This window comes from Macaca nemestrina, chromosome 3 (genome assembly GCF_043159975.1).
Source record: "Macaca nemestrina isolate mMacNem1 chromosome 3, mMacNem.hap1, whole genome shotgun sequence".
Taxonomy (NCBI): domain Eukaryota; kingdom Metazoa; phylum Chordata; class Mammalia; order Primates; family Cercopithecidae; genus Macaca; species Macaca nemestrina.
In genome coordinates, this window is record NC_092127.1 from 50,359,393 (window position 1) to 50,381,945 (window position 22,553).

Sequence of the window (22,553 nt, forward strand, 5' to 3'; positions counted from 1 at the left end):
GCATTACTTTAATCTTTTACACAACAGTCTCATCTTCCGCCCTCCCAAATAAGCATCAAATTTAAATTGAGTAATGTATATTTTCTTAGTGTGTTGAGATTGTATGTCCTTTGTATATAATTAAAATTTATATAAATGGTGTTATGTATCTTATTTTGTTTCCTACTTTTTAAAGTAAGCACTGTTCCTAATATCCTTGCATGTTGCTTTGCGTATATCTTATTTGTTGCTCAAACTGCTGCAGAGTATTCCCTGTTAAACATTCACCACATTTTACCTTTCTACTTACCTTTCTACTTACTTGATAATAAATAACCTTCAGTCCTTACTTTTATCCTCGTGCTGCATAACAAACCACTCCAGAATTTATTGACTTGAAACAAGAACCAGTTATTGTTTTCATCAGACTTATGGGCTAATTATGTGGCTCTGCTGTGATGGCTTTGGTCCTGTATCTAGGATCATCTGTGGATCAGCTGGAAACTAACTGGTCCAGGAGGGCTTTAGCTAGGACAACTCAGCCCTCCTTTTGTCTTTCCTGTTATCTTATTTCTTTTTTGTTTCTTAAGATGTTAGTTGCCGGGCACGGTGGCTCACACCTGTAATCCCAGCACTTTGGGAGGTTGAGGCGGTGGATCACCTGAGGTCTGGAGGTCGAGACCAGCCTGACCAACCTGGGGAAACCCTGTCTGCTAAATATACAAAAAATTAGCCAGACATGGTGGCACATGCCTGTAATCCCAGCTACTCAGGAGGCTGAGGCAGAAGAATTGCTTGAACCCAAGAGGTAGAGGTTGCAGTGAGCCTGGGCAACGAGTGAAATTCCATCTCAAAAAAAAAAAAAAAAAAAAAAAATTAGTCAAGAACTCCAGTATTATGTTAAAGTGATATTGTAAAAAGATTAATAATATTAATGGCCATCCCTGTTTTGTTCCTAATCTTGAAGGGAATGTAATCTGAAGTTTAAACTTGAAATTGTTATAGTCTTTAGTATGTAATGTATATACCAACTTAAGGAATTCTCTTCTATTCCTTTTGTTTGTAACTATGAGTCCTATTGTGTGCTTTTTTGGCATTTGATAAGTCATTTTCTCTTTTACTCTTTTAATATGGTCAGTTGATGGCTTCCCAGATGTTGAACTCTTGGAGTTTGAGGATAAATGTTACTCATCATTTTGCTTTGCATTGCTTTAAGTTAAGGAGTCTTGGAATCTATTCATAAGTGAAGTGGAACCATAATTTTCTTTTCTTGTCTTTATCTGCTTTTGAAATCAAGATTACACTGGCTCATAAAATAATCCAGGTAGCTTTCACTTATTTTTATATTTTCTGCAAACAGCTTGTGTAAGTTAAGAAGTAATTTTGAAATTTGCTAAAATTTGCATAAAAAATATTCAAGCCTGGGTTGTTTTTTTTTTCTCCATGGAGGGAAGGTTTTGTATTGTGTTTTAATTTCTTTACTATTTACTATTCTATTCAATTTTGTGTGTGTGTGCCTATTATTATTTATAATTTTTTTTTTGAGACCGAGTCTCTGTCGCCCAGGCTGGAGTGCAGTGGCGCGATCTGGGCTCACTGCAAGCTCCGCCTCCCGGGTTCACGCCATTCTCCGGCCTCAGCCTCCTGAGTAGCTGGGACTACAGGCACCCCCCGCCTGGTCTGGCTAAGATTTTGTATTTTTTAGTAGAAACGGGGTTTCACTGTGTTAACCAGGATGGTCTCGATCTCCTGACCTCTTGATCTGCTCACCTCGGCCTCCTAAAGTGCTGGGATTACAGGCGTGAGCCAGTGCGCCCAGCCTATTATTATTATTATTATTATTTTTTTTTTTGAGATGGAGTCTGGCTCTATCGCCCAGGCTGGAGTGCAGTGGCACAATCTCGGCTCACTGCAAGCCCTGCCTGTCGGGTTCACGCCATTCTCCTGCCTCAGCCTCCCCAGTAGCTGGGACTACAGGCGCCCGCCACCACCCCCACCTTATTTTTGTATTGTTTTTAGTAGAGACGAGGTTTCACCACATTGCTCAGGCAGGCTGGTCTCAAACTCCTGACCTCAGGTGATCCACCCACCTTGGCCTCCCAAAGTGCTGGGATTAGAGGTGTGAGCCACTGCACCCGGCTCTATTTTTTTTTAGCATTTTACTTTATTTTATTTCTGAGATGGAATGTCGCTCTGTTGCCCAGGCTGGAGTGCAGTGGCACGATCTCAGCTTACTGAAACCTCTGCCTCCCAGGTTCAAGCAATTCTCCTGCCCCGGCCTCCGGAGTAGCTGGGATTACAGGCGTGCACCACCATGCCCAGCTAATGTATATGAAAAACATTTATCCTTAATATTTAAATACATGCATGTTAATACAACAATGAAAAATTTCTTGTTACTCAACACATGGCAGAAATTTAAAATTTCAGCTTATATCTTGGATTGACAAGCATGTGAGAAAAATGGTAACTCTACCAAACCACTGGACTTGCATAGCCACTTTGGACAGAATTACGTCAAATTAAAATTGTACTTACAAGCTGAGTGTAGTGGTGTGTGTCTTAGCTACTCAGGAGACCAATGGGAGGCTATCTTGAGACCAGGAGTTCAAGACTATCGTGGGCAACATGGACAGACCCTCTAAAATTATTTTTAAAAATTAGCCAGGTGTGGAATATGACTGTAGTCCTAGCTAAGAGGCTGAGGTGGAGGGTCACTTGAGCTCAGAAGTTCAAGGCTGCAGTGAATTATGGTCATGCCACTATTCTCTAGCCTCAGTGACAGAGTGAGACCCATACCAAAAAAGAAAAAAAGAAAATGCTTATTTTATAACCTAGAAACTTTGTTTGTTGGTATATGATGTGGAGAGACTCTACCATACATGTTTAAGAAAACAATTTTTTTTTTGCAGAATTATTTATAAAAGTGAGAAATGAAAACTCTTTGCTAATGTGATGAATAACTTTATTAGATAATGTGATGAATAACTTAGATAATGTGATGAATAAAATGGGGTAAATGCATACATTGGAATACTTTGTAGCATTTAAAAAGCATAGCTATATTTACTTATACTGACATGGATAGAATGTAAATATTGAATGTTAAAAAATACATTTTAGAATGGCATATGTAGTTTAATGTCATTTATGTACCCAGAGCATGTAAAATAATACTATATGTCATTCAGGGATACATACACAAACACATATGTACATATGTAAATATATATGCATGTAAAAGTATAAAAAATAGAATGGAAGAATATACACTAAACTCATGATAGCAATTTCTCTGGAGAGATGGAAGGGTGTCTGGGGGTCGTATTCAAAAATGCCATCTTCATCTTTTATATGTTATTTCTTAGGGAGAAAACAGTCTTACAGCATAAATGAGTAGTTGTAGGTTCTGGTTGAGAAGGGGATATGACTATGTTACATTATTTTTAGCAATTTCCTATATGGTTTAAATCCCCCTAAAAATGTATAAGAGATGAGTTCTTAAACTAGGAACATAGATGACTAAGTTTTCTAACCTGGTAAGATGATGGTTACTGATAGAGTAAATGAAATCTGTAGATAAAGGATCTTTAGTTATCTGTTGGTTATTCAAGTAGAGATGTTTATTATACAATTGGAAATTAGTACCTATATTTTTTAAAAAAAGTAAATCAAGACTTGATATGCTGATTTTTGAATCAGTATAGTAATAGTATTGAAAGTCCTTGGCCAGGCGTGGTGGCTCACGCCTGTAATGCCGGCACTTTGGGAGGCCGAGGTGGGCGAATCACCAGAGGTCAGGAGTTGGAGACCAGCCGACTAACATGGAGAAACCCCGTCTCTACTAAAACTACAAAATTAGCTGGGTGTGGCGGTGCATTCCTGTAATCCCAGCTACTCTGGAGGCTGAGGTAGGAGAATCGCTTGAACCTGGGAGGGGGAGGTTGCGGTGGGCAAAGATTGCATCATTGCACTCCAGCCTGGGCAATGAGCGAAACTCCGTCTCAGGAAAAAAAAAAAAAAAGAGAGAGAAAAAAAGAAAGTCCTCGGTGGGGGTGGATAATACCACTCTAGAGGGAGAGAGTGGAGAATGAGGAGACAAGGCGGCTAAAGATCACACTTTGGGCGAACAGTCATGTTTAACGGTTGTGTAGAAGTGGGTGAAGACAACTGAAAAGGAATAGGAAGAAACAAAGACAGTTTACTATCATGAAAATCAAACGAAGGGAAGGATTTCAATAAAGGGGTAGTCAACAATATTTGGAGAAGCAGTAAGATGGAGACTGAGAAGAGGTCACTGGATTTGGCAATTAAAAACTCAGTATTGACATTTGAAGAATTTTTCAGTGGGTAGAGTTCAGAAAGTATTGTAAGAGAAGAAAACATTAGTTAATCTAAATATTCCTTTTGGAATTAAATGAGATTTGACTAGTATATTTTCAGTAAAATTTTTATTGTAATTTTTTTTTTTTTTTTTTTTTTTAATTAAAAAGAGAGAGTCTTGCTCTGTGTCCCAGGCTGGAGTGCAGTGGCATGATCCCAGCTCACTGCAACCTTCGTCTCCTGGGTTCAAATGATTCTCCTGCCTCAGTCTCCCGAGTAGCTGAGACTACAGGCATGTGCCGCCACACCCAGCTAATTTTTTTATTTTTAGTAGAGATGGGGTGTCACCACATTGGCCAGGCTGGTCTCAAATTCCCAACCTCAGGTGATCCACCCGCCTCGGCCCCTCAAAGTGCTGGGATTACAGGCGTGAGCCACCGTGCCCAGCCTGTAATTTTTCATAAACATGCTAAACAAGAATTATATATGGGCCCTTGTAAAGTTTCACAAGAATTGCAAATTTTTTTCCAGTAGATTCAAGATACTACATATTCTTCGATGATAATAAAGAACTCAAACCCTTGAAATCAGTTGTCATAAATGTTGTTTAAACTATAGAGATAATTAAGTATTTTAACTCATGTATATTTGGTGCTTAATAGATGCTATTTTAAAAAGTTGCTTGTGCCCAGGCGCGGTGGCTCACGCCTGTAATTACAGCACTTTGGGAGGCCAAGGCGGGCAGATCACGAGGTCAGGAGATAGAGACCATCCTGGCTAACACGGTGAAACCCTGTCTCTACTAAAAATACAAAAAATTAGCTGGGCGTGGTGCGGGGCGCCTGTAGTCCCAGCACTTGGGAGGCTGAGGCAGGAGAATGGCGTGAACCCGGGAGGCGGAGCTTGCAGTGAGCTGAGATCGCACCACTGCACTCCAGCCTGGGCAGCAGAGCGAGACTCCGTCTCAAAAAGAAAAGAAAAAACGTTGTTTGTCTAACACCCATAGAAGAGACTAGCTGCAGGGCTGGGCACAAATCATGCCTGTAATCCCAACACTTTGGGAGGCCATGGCAGGAGGATTGCTTGAGGCAAGGAGTTGATGACCAGCCTTGATAGACCCTGTTTCTATAACTAAATGAATGAATTAATGACTAGCTGCAATACTTAGCTGACAGTCTTATAAGAGTGGCTGCTAAGAATTGAACAGAATGATTTGTCTAGTATCAATCATAAAGCGAAGAATCAACAAGTCTCAAGGAGAGTCTGGCCCAGGGATAAGTTAAAATGCAAAAAACATGAACCTAAGTCAGATCACAGCTAAGTACGTATCAAAAACAGTACATACTGGACCCTTACTCATCAGAGGATTTTCATGGTTGTACATAGACTTACAATAAAATTACTTTTAGGAGTGATGATCCTCTGAGAATCTAAAATTAGCCATAGTCCTTTTCCTCAGAAAAAATACACATTTCATTAACAAAAATTTGCCTCTTTGAACCCCTATTAAAAATATATGCCTTATGAAGGCTTTTATAATTATAAATAATTTAACATCCTTGGGTGGTAATTATACCCACTGTATATACACCCTATTATTTAATTTCATATATAAGCAGTCTTGTGTATCATACTGTCTCTGACTTTCACCCTTGGTGGGTGGGGAATTTTGTATGAATTGAGAAGGCTTAATTTCTTCCTTTTGTTACATAATTTAGTGCTACCAGCTTAATAAACACCTACAACAGAAACTTGCTTAAAGTAAGTACTGGATAATAATTTGTTGAATAAATGAATTAGTTTATGACTATGGGTTCGAACATCTTCATTTTAATAATACTTTATAAAACCTGACTATTAAATAAATCAGTAACATAAAAAGCTCAGACATTTAAACAGTAGTACAAAATATATGAAATAATTCATCTTTTTTCTTTGTACATCTGTAGACTGCACTTCTGTAACTATTGTCTATTTTCTGATGTTGACAGACCAGACTTTACTTGGTGCTCCTAAATTACGTGATTCCAACTTGTCCTTCACAGACATATTTTTCTTATGGTTTTCTTGACCCCGTTTTTTCCCTAAACATGCTCAAGACACCAACTTTGAATTTCATTGTTGTATGAGAAAAACTTAAGACAGCTTGGCCTCTTCCTATTCTCGCATTATTCACTTCTCAAAACTGTTTTCTTCTGTTTTTCTCTCTTAACTTCCCATTGCTTTACCTTTGACATTAAAAAAAAATCAACCATTTTGCAGTTTATAATACTATAAATATAATAGTATTAAAATGGATTTAACTTTTTTTTTAAATAACTTCTAAATTTTATAGAAGACTGTTTTATAAGAGTTTTGACCTTGAAGTAATAAGATACTTTGTAAACTTTGTTAAGTAACTTCTTGGGGCCTCAGTTTCCCAATGTGTAAAGTGAAGAAGTGGACTAACTCTGTGGTTCTCAAATAACTAGCTGTAGTGCAGTGGTGCGATCATAGCTCACTGCAACCCGAAACTCCTGGGCTCAAGAAAACGGCTGGCTTCAGACTTGAGTCCCTAGGTGCAGAGGCCCATCACAATGCCTGGCTAAGGATGATGCTTACTTTAAACTGATTGGCAATAAAATACAAAAGCTACCATGTAGTTCATTTTGTCCCATACATGGCAGGTTTACCTAATTCAAGAAAGAGATCCTTATTTAAAGAGGAGTTGTACTTTGGAAATAGCATGTAGGTTCTTTTTTGGGAGGGTGAGGATCATGGTCATAGGGGTAGGATAAAAGGACCAAGATAATAAATGAATATTAGGATAAATGAGAAAAAATAGTCATGGGTTATGTAAATCCATTCTGATGCTACACTCAGGTTGGGCAAGATTTTATGAAATGATATCGCTTTAATGTTACCACTGAAAACTTTTTTTCTCTACACAGTTAATTCGGATCATAAAAATTGTCACCTTGTTATTTTAAATTTGTAACTGCCAGATCTTTTTGTTTATTCAGCAAATACTTACTGAGCACTTACTCTGTAGGAGGCACTGTTCCTTTATGTAAGTTTTGTGTGCCAACAACTTTAGGATAACCCTTTGTTTCAAACAATTTATGTATTATGAAATTCTGAAACCAGGGAAGCATTTTAATGAAGCGTCGTCATTATATTGGTTTGATTTCCTGTGTTCAGTAAATTTAGTCATTAAATTGGCGATTTATCTCCCTCGTCCATTGTATTTTAATATGTATTTGTAATAAGGTTTTCAGGAAGAATTTTTTTTTTAAGTAAATGACATTATAAATTTGTTTCCAAATGAACCAAACAGAAATGAAAGGGTACATGAATTTCATGATTTAGCATATTGGGGGAGTCTAATTTCCAGAGGTTGGTGTGTTCTGTTTACTAAGTACCCGTTTAATGTGCTCTTTGACACTTCTGTTAAGGGAAAAGGACGAAGTTGGTCTCAGAAAGTTGGGAACTCCTTACTTTCCAAGTAAAGGTTTCAGAATATGTTCTAGGTATGACTTTTTTGTTGGTGTTCCTGTGTTAAAGTGCAGATGTTTCAAGTGAACTGGTTACATGTTGCATAAGGTTTGAAAAAGCCAAAAGAAGTTAAATAGCCACCTTTATTTACAGCTGCAGGACTAGGTATTAGATTGCTTCCAGGAAGAAAATATGATTAATGGCTCTTTTCCAGAGGGGGGACAATTGCAGACTTTTCTTCCGCAGAGCGTGAAATGTGCCTCTTCCTGCCGAGGGGCTGTGTCCTCGCGCGGCTCCCGGAGCCGTTTCCCAGCCTCAGGTGTCTCTCGCCGCAGGCTGCTGCCGCTCTCCGGAGCGAGCGTCCGGGACTTCCTGTCTGGGCGCGGGGCGGAAGGATCGCGTTGCCAGCTGGGGCGGCCGCCACAGCCGCCGCCGCCGCCGCCGCCACCGCCCCTGCCCCTGCCGTTAGGTGGTGGGGTTTCTCAGCCCGGCGGCGGGAGGCGGGCCGGCCTCGGCTTCCTGTCGGAGGACGCGCAAGGATCCGGGCGTCGGAGTGTGTGCGAGTGCGTGAGTGTGTGTCGGTCGCACGGCGTGTGTCTCCGGCCGCGGGTTCCGCCTCCTCCCCTGCCGCCGCTGCTCACGGTGTAAGTCAATGTGAAGCAGCAGCTCCAGCCCCGGGATAAACATGGCGACGTCTCTGCATGAGGGACCCACGAACCAGCTGGATTTGCTCATCCGGGCCGGTAAGGACAGGGGAACTTTTCTCCCGTGCATCGGTGCAGCAGGAGAGGGGGTGCACAGAAGGCGGGTGACTCCCCTGTAGCAGTCTGTGCTGGGGGTACAGTGTCCACCTCACAGTCACTGGGGCGGCTGGGGGAAAGGGGGGAGTGAATGAAGTAATGGAGGCGACGAATCAGGAAGTGATCACCTTGGAGAGTAACCTGCCTCGAATCCGGCGCTGTCGCTTCTGGGTGGGTTCGGCGAGCAGCAGCAGCAGCTGCCGGGCGGAGCGCTGGCAGCGGGTGCTGGAGAACGGAGCCGCGGTTAAGTTGGGGACTCGGGGGCGGACGAGTTGTGCGCTTCACCCCAGTTGCTGAGGAACCAGGAAGTGAGTGAGGCTGTTGTCTCTCGGCTGCGCCTGCCACGCTGTCTGGCCGGAGAGGCCGCTACTGCCCGCGGTCGGGGGCGGCGGGCTTCTCCAGGGAACGCTCGCCACCCCCGCTCGGTTCTCCCTTCAGACTTCGTCCACAATTCCATGACTTCCGCATGGACCAGGCAGCCAGGGGCGATGTCCGGTGGACCGATACCCGCCAAAAAAAAAAATGCTCTGACCCTCCCTCCTCCGCACATTCCCACCTTATGCAGTCTCGGGAGTAACGGTCCTGGACAGGGTCACTTAATAATGTTGAGTAACCGGGATGATGTTTCAGGGGCCCGCCTCCCTTTGCTCATTTAATGGGTGGCTGTGAAGAAACTAGGTTTATGCCCCTTCCCTCGTGGGTTTTTTTTTAGGGGGAGAATGGGAAGAACACGGAATATATTTGTACCCCTGACCTGGAGGGTTGCGGCGCAGAGAAGAACATTTATTTTTGTAAACAGTGGGTGAATGTTAAGGAGTGAGGCGGGAGGGAGGGAGTCTTGGCCCTAGGGAAGTCTCAGCACGGAATTGCCCCCTTCCCCCCTCCCCCCCAAACCTCCCACCACAGCGGAAGCGCCTCGGAAAGGACAGAACGGACGGGATTGACAGGCCTCTGGTTCCAATCTGCTCTCTGAGGTGTTCCAAATTAGAACGTTGATTTCTGGGGGCGGGACTACGGGCCCGCGCTGGGCCAATGAAGATTGGGCGGGAGTGAAGCTGACAATGTACGCATGGAATTGGAGGGAAGAGGAGTGTAAACACGGAAGTGGCCGCAGGGGTGGGGGATGTGCGGCGCCACTGCTGCAGCGGAAGGGCACGGACTTAAGTTACATAGAAAAAGAAGCTTTGCTTAATAGCAGACAGCGCAGTGAGGGTTCTGAATCGATGTAGCACTGCTTGAATACTGTTTACTTACTGTAATAGTAAGCATACATGTTCCTCTTCCCGGTTCCTATTTCATATTGCCATGGATGGGAAGTGGACGATGAGAAATATTCAGGGAACACAGTAATTCTGTAAAAGATCTTGACAGTTTTCCATCCATTGTTTTTAGGTAAGGGACTTGAAATTAGTAGTTTGCCTGGCAAAACTCTGTGATTCAGTTCTTTTGGGGGAAATCATGAACACACGTGTATCCAAAGTTAACGGAAGCACTCTAGGTTAAAAGTCTTAAATAATATATAGGTATTGAATACCACGCAGTGGTGACCAGTCTTTTATTCTATAAAATGTAATAATATGTATTTCAGAGGTTCCAAAGGAAAATACAGTTTACTGGGTAGTGATTAAAACACATCTGTTTGACAGTTGCTTTCTGGTCAGAACAAGAACTTAAGTTTTAGTAAGAGAACACAATGAGAACTTGATTCCTTTGTATATATTGTCCATTACTACAATATGAATTCAGGGATGGAATTTTTGGCTTTATGTTATTGGTACTAATGATACGTGAAGTTGTGGGGTCAATGATATTTCTTGAATATTGAATATGTACAGTTCAAGACATGTTGTTTCCAGTAGCTGCGAACGCTCGGAAAGAACCTTAGAATGCCTTTGCATCAAAACTTTGAAAGATACTATAAAGGTAGGAGGGCTTAACTTTGCCATTGGAAACTCTTTTTTCATAAGCTTTTGGAATTACCAGCGAAACTGAATATGGCCTGTAGATATTTTCCTTGGAGTGTATATGTGTGTATATAAAAGACTGTCTTTGGTTTGAAAAGACAAAAGTTTTGTGTTCTTTTGATAAAGGGGTTTCAAAAAGTTAAGTGCTGTTTTCCAGCTCTACTGCATTTCTGTACTATATGGGAATCTTAAAGTTTAAGATAATAAGGTTTTATAAATAATGTTTTACATACAATTATTTTCAAGTTATTTCACCAATTATGTTCATGTAATCTGAAGCTCCCTTACAAGCCTTATTTTAGAAGGAAACTTGAGAGAGGTTTGCTCATTTACCCAAGGTTTATTCAGTGTGTTAAAAGTTTGGGAGGAAAGATGGCCCAGAAGGTTAGGAATCATGATTCTAAATTTTTATTGCTGCCAATTTTCAATAGCGTTGGTAGGATAATGTTTCTAAAGTTTGTGTTTGTGTAATGGACAGAATACCTTTTTATCTCCTTGAGGGAAGTCATCAAGTGTGAGAGAGAATTTGTCCTCACAAAGATTTTACAGTCTGGGGAGACAGGTGAAAATCTATATAATGTATAAATGGAAAAAATAGCTCCAGTGATTGCTGTAATGGGTTGATGATTAGTGTAGAATGATATTTATACAACTTGTAGAGGAGATAAGCTTTCGGTTAATATTTTCAGCATAACTTGTTTGTAAGCAAGTATATAACACTTAATATTATCACTGTTGCTACACATGTTAAGGTAGCTGTTAAGCTCTAATATACTTTTGATTTTATTTTCTTCCTTTAGAGGCATTATCATGTTTGCATTCGTTTAGCTATAAACATGCTGCCAGAGGAGTCTGAGTAAAGGATGAAATAAATAAGGTTATTTATTAAAACTCACTGTCATTTTACAAAGTATGTTTGTAGTAAAGTCTCGAAATACTTTAGAAAATTTTCATGGACAATATGATGTATGAGAATGAGCCTTGACCTGAAGAGTTGAGGATCTATATCTAGCTGTCACTAAACTAGCTAGTGACTTAACCTCTTTAGGGCTTCATTTTCTCTTAGAGGACAGGGTTGACTAGATGATTCCTAATGACTTTTAAAGCTCTAAAATAAGTGGCTTGGAAATACTTAATGGAAAGGTAAGGCTTCTCCTGGGTTTTTTTTTTTTTTTTTTAATATTACACCATATGAGTGAATATGTCTATACGTTCGTTATGTAATTGGGAGGTTAACTTTTTTTATCCAGTCTTTGAAAATAAAAATGTGTGCCAAATTGTAACTTGAGGCTCTTCATATGTTTAAGTCTGTAATATAGTTTATTTAATAATTTAGGCTTATTTCTAGTGTATATAGCTTAATTTAGGAAAAAACAAATGTCTAGCATTGTTACTTTCCTAATATTTATGTGAAAGTATTGTATATGTACAGTCTGGATTTTCTGGAAGATTTCTGCCTTATTCTCTAGTATACCTTCCTTGACTTTTTTCTTTATTTGTCTTTTCTTATTTTATTTTTTTTTTCACATTTGCGAAATAAGGTAACTAGAAGTTTTGGTGAACAATGCAGTTATTAAATGAAGGTGAAATTTTTCTGGAAAGTTAGCCTAAATATTTTCACTGACAAAACCTATTATTAAAGTTGATTATGAAATTGGAATTATTTCTGATTTACTGTAAATTGGAATATGTAGTCTCAATCTTGAAAAGATCAAATTGAAAAAAATTTAGCAGTATAAAAAAAGTTAAAAGCAGTATGTGAATAGATGCATTAAAATGAAACTCAAGGAATGACACTGGTTTTCTTTTTAAAAAGCTCATTTGAAAAGGAATTTTAGAAATTACCCTTCACAAATCATTGCAGCATTGGTACTAAAATTCATGTAAAAACTGAGTTACATGGTCACATCAGTCCGTGTGTAAATAGCCAATCAGAATCATTCAACATAAAACTATTTTAGAAACAAATTTGGTTGGTGGAGAAGGGCAGGCAGCAGAATGTTTTTGGTAACTATTTAAAATGATTCCTTGTGTTTGATAATTGTATAAAATGATTGATTCCTTGTGACATCTATAGCAAAATGTTCAAAAGGATGCAAAGAGATGCTTAAGAAAAGCTTTTTAAAAACTCTTTATCTGTGAGTAGACAAATACTGTTTAACTTATAGAATCGTAATTTTTCTTTCTTATTATTACTTATTTTATTTTTCGAGATGGAACCTTGCTCTGTCGCCCAGCCTGGAGTGCAGTGGCACAATCTTGGCTCACCTCTGCCTTCCAGGTTCAAGTGATTCTCCCACTTCAGCCTCCCAAGTAGCTGGGATTACAGGTGTGAGCCACTATGCCCGGCTAATTTTTGTATTTTTAGTAGAAACAGGGTTTTACCGTGTTGGCCACGCTGGTCTTGAAATCCTGACCTCAGGTGATCCACCCACCTTGGCCTCCCAAAGTGCTGAGATTACAGGCGTGAGCCACAGCTCCCAGCCTTGAATCATAATTTGTCATCTACACACTGATGTTTATGTTTAGAAGCTAAAACTTATATAAGCTTGGGGATAGAATTTGGTTGTTATTAATTACAGTTGATGATGAATTACAGCTGCACTTCTCAAAAACCAAATGCTCTGACCTGGATTCTGGGAGTCCCAAGAGCCTTTCACAGGATCTGTAAAGACAAAACTGTTTTGAAAATAATACTAAGACATTATTTGCCTTTTCACTTTCAAAAGTGTACAGAGGAGTTAGGAGCTATGTATAGATGAGTTATTCTAATAGATTGAAAGAGGAAGGAGAATCCACCTGCCTTCTATTAAATCAAGTATAGTAAGATTTGCAAAAATATATAAAACAAAGCTACTCACTTTTTGTTTTTTTAAAGTTATTTTTGGCCAGGCATGGTGATTCATGCCTGTAATCCCAGCACTTTGAGAAGCCAAGGCAAGAGGATCTCTTGAGCCTAGGAGTTTGAGACCAGCCTGGACGACCTACTGAGACCTCCGTCACTTAAGAAAAATAAAAATAGCTGGTTGTGCTGGTGCATGCCTGTGGTCCCAGCTACCTGAGAGGCTCAGGTGGGAGGATCACACCCAGGAAGTCTAACCTACAGTGAACCATGATCATGCCACTGCATTCCAGTCTAAGCAACAGAGCGAGACCTTGTCTCAAAAAACAGTTATTTTTCATAAAAAATATTACTTGTGTTTGCAGTAATGGGTGTATTATTTTAAATGAATTAATAATTTTGAAATTTTCTTTGTAATTTCAAATATGATAAATACAGATAAAATCTCTTTGAGGTCTTCAGTATTTTGAGTGTAAAAGTGTCCTCTGATAAAAAAAAGTTGGAGGATAGCTGAATTACCGTGTTCTTTAGGTCTGTACTATATGGTAGCCACTAGCCACATGTATCTGAGTACTTAAAATGTAGCTAAGAAACTCAGTTTTAAATTTTAATTAATTTAAACTCAAAAACAAGCAGTGGGAAACTTCCTTATATTGATTACACATTGAAATAAAAATATTTTCAATGTCCTGGGTTAAATGAAGGTATTAATTTCTCCTTTGCTTTTACAAATGTAGCTACTGGAAAATTTAAAATTATATGTGGCTTTTATTTTTATCAGACAACTCTGGTTTAGAAAATAATTTCTGGCTGATTTCATCTTGCAGAGGGCAGTTTGCTCTCCCCCTCCGAGAGTACTGAAAAAAAGAAAAGCCATTCTTTTTTTCTTTTTGTACTTTATAATGCAAGTATATTGATTAAAAGGTCAAGGGGGAAAAGGTAAAGATGGAGTGTTCCAGACCTTTAATTATGTTTTCCCCCTTTTCGTTGCATTTATTTGTATTCTTCATTTACCTATTACTGGTATTGCTTTGGGGTATTAGAGGATAAGTAGTGGTAAATCAGTACTGTAGTTGAGTGAAGACTTTGTACTATTAGTTTATAGTGTTGCTTATAGGGGAATACCACTATCACCTAATGAACTGCTTTCTAATTTTTTTTCACTGCTCTCAAACTAAATTGCTACTAAATTTTATTTTTGACTTGAGAACATTTTTATGAACTAGATCCATTGCCAGCATTCTCTTATGCAAAGCTGAGAGGTATGCCTCTTGTCAGACTTAATTACCAAGTTTGGTATTTTGTAACAGCTGTTGAGTGAGTCTGGAATAGTCTGCAGTACCATACAAACACCAGTTGATTAGAAAGATAGAAATGGAACAAGAAGATATTTACCAATATTAAATTGAAGGTATGAGCAAATGTTATTTTTGGTACTGTAATAAAAAGTAAAACAGTTCTTGAAATTTATTTCAAGGGGAATTGACCAACAATACCCACTACCAGTGGTAACTAGAAAATGATACCTGTCAGACTACTTTTAGCTCCATTGTTTCTATTTTTAAAATGAGTTATTTATTTTTTCCTTCCATAAATTTCGTAGATAAAGATACCAGTAAGTCAAGTTTTAAGTAAGATAAGGAATTCTGCTTTTCAGCTCTTGTTTGTAGCTTTCTTACTTTGATTGCACAACACTGTTAAATTCATGCTTATTCTTAAATGTGCAAAATTATAGCTGAAATTTTATTTGAATTATTGATCTGAACAAAAGAGCATTTTTTTGAATTACAGAAACAAGTAGGAGAAATATTTCTTAAATTTCTGTTGTAAAAAGTTACTTACGTAAACAAAAATAAAAAGATAGTGCTCACTTTTACAAAATGTGTTAAGTTTTGGAAACTGGCATTAGTACATTATTGTAAATTGATCTGAGAATAGGCTCTTAGATTTTTCTGTTTTGCATTATTTTAGTTAGTAAATAAAAATGACAAGATAAAATTAGTAAGCAGCAAAAAAGTAATCAGTGTTCCTCTTAACATGCTTTTAACTTACAAAGTAAGTTTATTTGACATTTTTATTTAGTTTTGAAATATCTTCCATTTATGTTTTTGATGCTCTCTGAACTATAGATGGAGCGTTCTAAAATCTAAAACTTTGAGCACTGATGTGACACTCAAAGGAAATGCTCATTAAAGCATTTTGGATTTTTAGATTTGGGATATTCAACTGGAAATATATAGTGCAGACACATTGTTTTTAAATTCGAAATCTGAAACACTTCTGGTCCTAAGCATTTTGGATAAGGCATGCCCAACCTATAGTAGTATAAGCTTCATGAGGCCGGAGATCTGTTCACACTTGTGTCAGGTTTATAGCACAGGGTCTGGGCACATGGTAAATGTCAGCAACCATTTGTCAGTTGTACATAGAGTATTAGATCTTCTGGCTGATAACTTCATAGGTAATTTATGCTTATTTTATGTTCTCATCCTAAATTTAAAGTATGAATGAGTAAATTTTCTAAGTAAGTGTATGTATTTTACTCTAAAATATTTCTGAGATATATTATGTTGAATTTTAGGGGGGAAGGGGAAATCGAGGTCATAAATATGTGCAAAAATTACCCCTTGAAGAAGAAACTTCCATTGACCTAACAATTTTAATAACACAAAATCATGGTTTTGAAAATGTGCCTCAAACTACCTAAGAATTCAGGGCACGTGATATGTAAGTAACTGTTAGGCAAATTTCATTTTGTTTATAAGCTGAAACATTAAACAATCTGGTAAAATTCTCTTGCTGTATTATTATTGAATACTTGAAGCTCTGATTTTAATATGGTAAAGTTTTAGGGTGTGTCTTAATATAATTACATAAGGAATTAGTTTACCCAGGATAGTTTATTAATAGCACCTAAGACAAGAGCTAAATTGCAACACAAGCAGACTTTAAAGAGAATGCTTGCTAGAATAAATTTTAAAAACTGGAGAATTTGCTTTTCAAGGTTTTTTTTCTTAGTGTATGTGAGTGTTGTAGGGAGGCATTTTGAAAAAAATAATTGAGAATAATAATGTATCTTATACTTAATAATGCTAAGTTTTCTTAAAGTTGAACTACACAGGCTGATTGAATCCTTTGCTTCAGTGAAGCTGCAGATAAGAGTAAGCAGGGTCACCTAAAGATAGATTTACTTAGAGGTTTGGCTGCCTCTCTGGAACCATTTAGCTTTGAACAGATTTCCATAAATGGAAAGAGCAACTGGAGAGACCCAGTACCTTGTGGATGATGTGCAACAGGTGGTAAAACAGTCATTGGGTTTTTGAAATAAATGCTTTCCAAATGACTGTTGTTTAAGACTGAGGCTTTAGCATTTAGGGAACTTTGAGACTAACTGGATTTTTTCCCCCCAATTAAAAGTTTCCTGGAAACAGTTTTAAAAGATTCATATCGTTAGTGTGTAGTGCTTATGAATTTGTAATATGACTTTATGAAATTTGTATAAACATTTACTTTTAGTTCCTTTAGGGGATATCTTAGAAAAATCTGTCAAGTTAGAGACTCTTAAATATTCATGTTTCAGAACCTCTTACCAAGATAATTATTCAATATTTTAAGTCAGGGTGTGAAATTAATATATTATAAAGATAATAACATTTGTTCTTGAATTGCTGATTTTCCTGTAAGGTCAGTGGGTTGTCCTTAATTCAGTACCTAAAAGAAATATCTGCCTGGCGTGATGGCTCATGCCTGTAATCCCAGCACTTTGAGAGGCCGAGGCGGTTGTATCACCTGAGGCTAGTAGTTTGAAACCAGCCTGGCCAACATGGTGAAGCCCCGTCTCTACTAAAAATACAAAAAGTAGCCGGGCGTGGTGGCATATGCCTGTAATCCCAGCTACTCAGGAGGCTGAGGCAGGAGAATCTCTTGAACCTGAGAGGTGGAGGTTGCAGTGAGCCGAGATCATGCCACTGCACTCCAGCCTAGGCAACAGAGCGAGGCTCCGTCTTAAAAAAAAAAAAAAATCTGCATGTCTGCTACATGAAAAGTCTGTGTTGGGAACCATGGCATATGTAAAGATTGGTTAAGCTAGCCCCCCAGACCTCAAGAAGTTTACAGTCTTACAGGAATGATAAGAAATTATCATATTCTTGCCCTATGAAACAGGAAATTGAAGTTTGATAAAGATTAAGTTGCTTACCTCAGGTAATAGAAATAAGTGGCAGAGACTGGAACCCAAGCTGTTGGACCTGAAAGCTCAAACCACTGCTGTACACATTGTTTACAAGTAACATAATCAGCAAAGCATTAAGGAAGTGCTAGAAGAAGAGAAATACAAAGGGTGTTAGAATTTGAAGGCTTCGTGGGAAGAATAAACTCTAAGAAAAAAGTCTTAGGTTAAAACCCACTGAGGCTCTGAAGAGAGCAAGGTTAATTTTAAAGAAAGTTCCCAAGTACTCTGGCAGTAAATCTAATGCATGTTGTTATCCATCTTTAGGCAGCCGTGCCTGGAGAGTACAGTCGTCCCTCAGTATACCTGGGGTATTGGTTCCAGGATGCCTCCTCCACCTGGCAGATACTGAAATCCTAGAATGCTCAATCAAGTCCCTTATACAAAATGCTGTAGTATTTACATTGTATTTTTAATTGTTGAATTTTTTTTATTGCCTCTCCCTCCCCTGCAATATTTTCAATCTGAGGTTGGTTGAATCTGCTGATGTGGAACCCTTGGATATGGAGGGCTTACTCAGTCATTCAAGAGAGTCTGTAAGAATTGAATTAATTGATTAAATTAATTTATTGATTAAATTAAATTAACTTGGCATGATACATCAAAATATGTAATTGCCCTCACAGGGTTGTTAATCTACAACCAGCCTCTACCTGCCCCTTCCTCCCTTCCTACAAGTTAGTATTGGCCTAAAATTGATGCAGGGTTCAAATTTCAAGGATCTTTCTTTGTTTTCCTTTGAGTAAGATTCAGAAACTTCTCAGTAATTTCTTTTGTTACTGTTTTGAGACAGTCTCACTCTGTCGCCCAGGCTGGAGTGCAGTGGTGCGATCTCGACTCACTGCAACCTCTACCTCCTGGGTTCAAGCAATTCTCCAGCCTCAGCCTCTTGAGTAGCTGGGAATTAACAGGTGTGTGCCACCATGCTCAGCTAATTTTTGTATTTTTTGGTAGAGATGGGGTTTCACCATGTCGGTCAAGCTGGTCTTCAACTCCTGACCTCAGGTGATCTACCCTCCTTGGCCTCCCAGAGTGCTGGGATTACAGGCGTGAGCCACCGTACCTGGCCAACTTCTCAGTAATTTCTAATCAATGTCATTGGTAACTTTATAATCAACATTCATTTTATATCAGTATTCATTTTATAAAATGTAGATACTAGCTTTTAAAAAATTATTTCTGTAATTTATATAGACAAATAGATATCAATGGCTTAGAGTTACTCGTGTTATTTTATATTTATTTAGTTTTCATTTCTCTTTCAGGAGTGAATATGTTTATTTCTTAGTAATATGTTTTAGTCATATGTTTAGTGTATTTTTAATTGAGTAGAACTTATTTTTCCTCCAGTGGAAGCATCAGTTCATAGCAGTAATGCACACTGTACAGATAAGACAATTGAAGCTGCTGAAGCCCTGCTTCATATGGAATCTCCTACCTGCTTGAGGGATTCAAGAAGTCCTGGTATGTAAACTGTTCATTCTTATGTTAAATGTGTCATACTACTTCATATGTCTAAAATAAAGTTTTGTTTTTTTAATCCAAGGGGATTGTTGGGAATTCTCAAAGATACATTATACATGAATATATGACAGCAGTAATTGAACTTTGTCAAGGCCTCCAAGTCTTAAATACTTAATTTTCCTAACAAATGATACAGAAAATACCCACTATAGGTAGACAGATATTTATTAAATAGCTATTTATACTGTAATGTCTATTTCCTTAACTCTGGACAAGTTATAAGCCTTCATAGTCCTTCAGAGTATGATAGATGGGAGCAGTTGCCTGTTAGGACCACTTTCAATCCTTTATTCAATGATAAACAGGCAGTAACTCCAGAGAACCACATATGGTAGAGAGAGAAGGGAACTTTCGCCATATTTTTCACACATCTTTCAGATTGTGAGTTTTTATTTTTTTGTGGTTCCTCTTAGTCTTTAAGAACAACCTTGATAGTCATTTTGTACAATTCTGATTTGTCCTAAATTTAATGCCCAAATGTTAATTTGACTTGATACAAAAAGACTAGCTCACCTTCTCGTTGGGATTTACAATAAGAGCAACCATACTTCTTAATTTGAATAGAATCCTGTGTATTACTCAGAGATACGAGAATAAATTTGCAGCATTTTTGGTCAATCTATTAATCTAAGATAGTATGTATTAAGTGTATCTCTTAATTGAAATAGAAATGTCTTATCTTGGTTATTTGTGCATATTCGAAGGAAGCCAGGGCAACATTATTGTATGTGCTAGAATACCAGATAACAATCTGTACCTACTGTTTTGGTGACTAAAACATCAGGACTCTTACATTAAATAAAACTTTAAATACTGAAAGGTAATATTTCTTGTCTGTAATGAGCAAGTTTTCCTTTTCATATTCTAAAATGAACTATAGGTGCTTGTGTTTTACTGAGTACATATTTACAAATCTTTGAAATTTTGAGCCACATATTACCTGTTAAAAAATAATGATGGCTAAGTGGATAGAAAGTAATTATTAACTAACTCACTATTATACTATTATTTTCAAATGCTTTCACAACTATTAGAATAATTTAGAATTTTTCTACATTGAGTTTGAAAGTATAAGTGTGAAAGAGTGGGGTGACTACTCATGGTCCTTGCTTTACCCAGAGAATTAACATTTTTCCTTTAAGTTGATTTTCCTTGCATTTATTTTCCTTGTATAGTTTAAATCATATTGAATATTCAGCAAATTAGCTCTTATCCTGCTTTGATTAATTCTTAATAAATCTCACCTCTTCTAAATATTGAACTATCCACATAAGAAACATTGATGGGGGTGGGAAATTTTAATTTTTCAACTTTTTTTTATAGTGGAAGTGTTTGTTCCTCCTTGTGTATCAACTCCAGAATTTATCCATGCTGCTATGAGGCCAGATGTCATTACAGAAACTGTAGTGGAGGTGTCAACTGAAGAGTCTGAACCAATGGATACCTCTCCTATTCCAACATCACCAGATAGCCATGAACCAATGAAAAAGAAAAAAGGTAGAGTATATTTATACATTTCTGAGAAGGCAGGTGAAAATTTTTTTCTTACCTTTTTCCTCATCAAGGGACATAGAAAATAGTATATGCTGTAGATTTAAGATTGATGTTATCTTAACTAGATATTCTCAAATAATCAACATTGAGATTTTAATTTAGTGTTTTAACATACTCATACTGTTTAAAGGAGATAGTATGTAAGGCTTGAGGATAATTGTGTGACAATGATATCTAACAGGTGTTCGACACACAGAAGACAGATCAGAGATTCCCTGCACCTTGTCTTACTCCATCTTCTCCTTGTTGATCCTTTTATGGGTACTTGGTTACTTAAAAAAAAACCACACACACACACACACACACACACACACCATTTTATTCTTTATTTTACAAAGTCTTGTCTTCTCTTGCTTTCATGGATATTTTTTAAAAAGCCAGGCACACCTTTAGTACCAGCTGCTCAGGAGGTGAGAGGATTGCGTGAGCCCAGGAGTTTGAGGCTAACCTGGGCAACATAGCAAGACCCTATCTCAAAAAACCTAAATAAACAGTGAGAGAGATATATATATGTATGTCATACTGTATATATTATATATCAATGTATATAATATATATAGATACAATATATGATATAATATATGATACATAGTGTGATATATATACTATATATTATATATCATTTATTATATATCATGCTGTTTTTACCTTATGCCTTCTGCTTTGAAGCACTAAGAATGCTGATAGAGACTTCTGATTAGCATAAACTCACCAGTGGGTAAAGAGCATTTCCACTTACTATTTGACTCCTGCTGAAATTTCTGCTCCCCTCATCCCAATAGCACATTTTCAACATCATGAGGACATGGGCAGTGAGTCTTTTTCTGTTGAAATCAAGGGTAAAATTGGAAAGAAATGACATTCTAAGTAATTGAGTACTCACCTAATTCTCCTTTCTTCTCTAACTCTTCACATTTTAGAGTAAAATAAAGGTAAAAATAAAGGTGCATTTGAAATAATGGTATTTCCTTTTATTCATTAAATAAAGTGTTTCAGATGGCCACAGTGTGTACCATTCTGTGGTCATTGTTGTAAGGGAGATGAGAATAAGACAGTGTCTTCCCACTTGCAATACATATAGATTATATGCATCTCGAGAGAGGTATACATGAGAGAATTTAGGAGGAAGAATTACTTCCTGATGTAATCATTTAAAAACAAAAGGCATACATATAAATAGCCTTATTTACCCACTGCCTGCTATAGCACTTGGCTGGTTGCATCCAATGAGAGCTGTCACAAAATACTTAAGAAATGTTTGTTTAGATTTAATGCTGGGCACGATGGCTCATGCCTGTAATCCCAGCACTTTGGGGGTCTCAGGTGGGCAGATCACTTGAGGTCAGGAGTTCATGACCAGCCTGGTCAACATGATGAAACCCTGTCTCTACTAAAAATGCAAAAATTAGCCGGCTGTGTTGTTAACATGCCTATAGTCCTAGCTATTCGGGAAGCTGAGGCAGAAGAATCCCTTGAACCCGAGAGGTGGAGGTTGTAGTGAGCTGAGATTGCACCAGTGCACTGCAGCCTGGGTGACAGAGTAAGACTCTGTTTCAAAAAAAAAACAAAAACCACACACATTTAAAGGAAGATGGAAAAGACCATGAAAAACAGGGGCCATGTTGGGAGCCAGGATATGTGATATTCTATAAACCAGGAAATACTTTGCCAATTTAATAACAATTTTATTTATTTCTGTGAAAGCTCTTAATGACCATTTAAAAATTACAAGCCTGGGTGTGGTGGCTCACGCCTATAATTCCAGCACTTTGGGAGGCTGAGGCAGGAGGATTGTTTGAGCTCAGGAGTTTAAGACCAGCCTGAGCAACATAGTGAGACTTCATCTCGAGGAATTAAAAAAAATT

General features: G+C 38.0%; 1 protein-coding gene across 17 annotated transcripts in view; it reads left to right on the plus strand.

Moving 5' to 3' along the window:
- The window catches only part of LOC105493260 (E74 like ETS transcription factor 2), a 135,128-nt gene that overhangs the window by 90,162 nt on the left and 22,413 nt on the right, over nt 1-22,553 (plus strand). For 7 of the 17 annotated variants that reach the window (XR_011620962.1, XM_071093018.1, XM_071093022.1 and 4 more), the window contains 2 exons: nt 18,961-19,074; nt 20,458-20,631. Coding sequence is in view for 16 of the 17 variants with exons in the window: in XM_071093018.1 (XP_070949119.1) it covers nt 18,961-19,074; nt 20,458-20,631 (288 nt within the window). In the remaining variant the exon portion in view is untranslated. Of the gene's footprint in view, nt 1-6,688; nt 8,520-9,482; nt 9,969-18,960; nt 19,075-20,457; nt 20,632-22,553 lie in introns of those variants that run through there. The other 10 variants (XM_071093019.1, XM_071093021.1, XM_071093023.1 and 7 more) reach the window with 6 other exon arrangements.